The sequence below is a fragment of the Charadrius vociferus genome, unplaced genomic scaffold (genome assembly GCF_000708025.1).
Source record: "Charadrius vociferus isolate BGI_N301 unplaced genomic scaffold, ASM70802v2 scaffold559, whole genome shotgun sequence".
Taxonomy (NCBI): Eukaryota; Metazoa; Chordata; class Aves; order Charadriiformes; family Charadriidae; genus Charadrius; species Charadrius vociferus.
Window position 1 is genome coordinate 657,690 of NW_009650252.1, and position 1,933 is coordinate 659,622.

At 51.7% G+C, this 1,933-nt stretch overlaps 1 protein-coding gene across 1 annotated transcript in view; it reads right to left on the reverse strand.

Moving 5' to 3' along the window:
• The window catches only part of DTYMK (deoxythymidylate kinase (thymidylate kinase)), a gene marked incomplete at its 5' end in the record, with an annotated part of 3,446 nt that extends 2,129 nt beyond the window's left edge, over positions 1-1,317 (reverse strand). The window contains one exon of the mRNA XM_009893096.1: positions 1,120-1,317. Within this exon, the coding sequence (XP_009891398.1) occupies positions 1,120-1,317 (198 nt within the window). The remainder of the gene's footprint in view (positions 1-1,119) is intronic.
• Positions 1,318-1,933: the final 616 nt, after the last annotated feature.

Here is a 1,933-nt window from a genome sequence, read left to right on the forward strand (position 1 = left end):
CGGTGGCTTTCTGGGCTGTGATTGCACATTGCTGGCTCATGTTGAGCTTCTCATCAACCAACACCCCCAGGTCCTTCTCCTCAGGGCTGCTCTCAATCCATTCTCTGCCCAGCCTGGATTTGTGTTTGGGGTTGCCCCAACCCACATGCAGGACCTTGCACTTGGCCTTGAACTTCATGAGGTTGGCACAGGCCCACCTCTCCAGCCTGTGCAGGTCCCTCTGGATGGCATCCCTCCCCTCCAGCGTGTCAACTGCTCCACACAGCTTGATGTCATCGGCAAACTGACTGAGGGTGCACTCCATCCCAACATCCATGTCACCAACAAAGACATTGCAAGCACCGGTCCCAGTACCAACCCCTGAGGAACATCACTGGTCACCACCTGGACATTGAGCCATTGACCATGCTCCAGCCAATTCCTTATCCACCAAGTGGTCCATCTGTCAAACCCATGTCTCTCCAATTTAAAGAAAAGGATGTCTCGTGGACAGCGTCAAAGAGATGGTAAGAAAGATGCCCACACAAGAAAACCTCAGCCTAGGTCATCTACACACAGGATAAATGGGGAACGCTTCCTCCTCTGCCAACAGCTCCAAGAGATGACCAAGAAGGCAAAGCGATACGGAACCATGGAACAAAAAAGATCGTGTATTTAGAGAGACTTCTGCAGTAAGACAGCAAACGCTGACGTAAACTGGCCGTGTGAGGAGGAAGGTGATCATCAGTAAGGGAGACACAAGCTGCAAGAAGGCCCCAAAAACCTGCGGGGCTTCCCGACTCCTTGGCAGATGCTGCAAGACTCCGGGCAAAGAGAGGCAGGGAAGAGCATGGGTGCATCCCACTGCTGCTTACCCAGGTTCGGCACTTAGTCTTTAAGAAAGAGAATGATTTCCATAAAGCTTTTTTGCAAAACCAACTGAAAATCTTCCCCCACCCCGCACCTCACCCTGACAGAGCCCCAAGGATGTCTTGGAACAGAGCAGTGTCCCCTCGGCCACAGCGCCCAAAGTGTCCCCCTGACCAGGAGCAGGAAAGGGGAGCATAGGGATGCGACGGGCACTGTCATGACACCCCCCCAACCTCATCCATGACAGACCCATTAGGGTTATTTCCTCACCTTCCAGTTTAACGTCTTGTCCCTCATCAGATGATAGAAGGACTGCAGAACTTTCTGTTGGAAGGAGCTGTTCTCATAACGTTCGTTTCCAAAGTTCCCTCGTTCCGCTGCTTCTTCCGGACTCAACTGGAGGAACAGAATGAGATCCGGCTTCGGGAGTCCAATGTCAGGCTGTTTGCACCAGTTCAGGCAGAAGTTCTGTGCCAAACGAAGACAACTCAGTTGGAGGTGAAAGAAAGGAATGTGAAGAAGGGAAAGAAGGAAGTCAGCTGGAGAGCGGGGTGGGGAAGGAACAGACAGAGGAGAAGAGATGCAGCCCCAACCACAAAGCACAAACTGAAAAGGGGATATCCCAGCTGGGAATTGACTCCTGGCAGGTTTTGGGGGACAGGTTTTGTTAGGCGCTCTGCACCTCTCACTCTCATTTTAGTTGGACAGAGCTAAAGATTTTAACGTTTCTTCTGCAGAGCCCACCAGAGCTAAATACCAAGTCATATTTTGAGTCTCCGTACAACTGCAATCGGTCCAAAAGAAAGCTGCTCCCAAACACAACCACCACGCAGCTTTAGTGTGGATCTTTCTGGGCGCGTGGAGACTCCTTTATCAAACCTCTACCCTACGCCTGCTCCGCCTACCCAGGAACTTCAGCGCAGACACAAGACAAGAGCTTTCCAACTGTTGGATCTTGTTGACAGATTTGAAGACTTCCATCAGGGCACGTCAATCACAATGTCGTGGAGAGACCACTGAGGTTTCTCCAACCCCCTGTTACTCCTTGCTGCTCATCCGCGTGGGCACGAGTGATGCTTTCAGG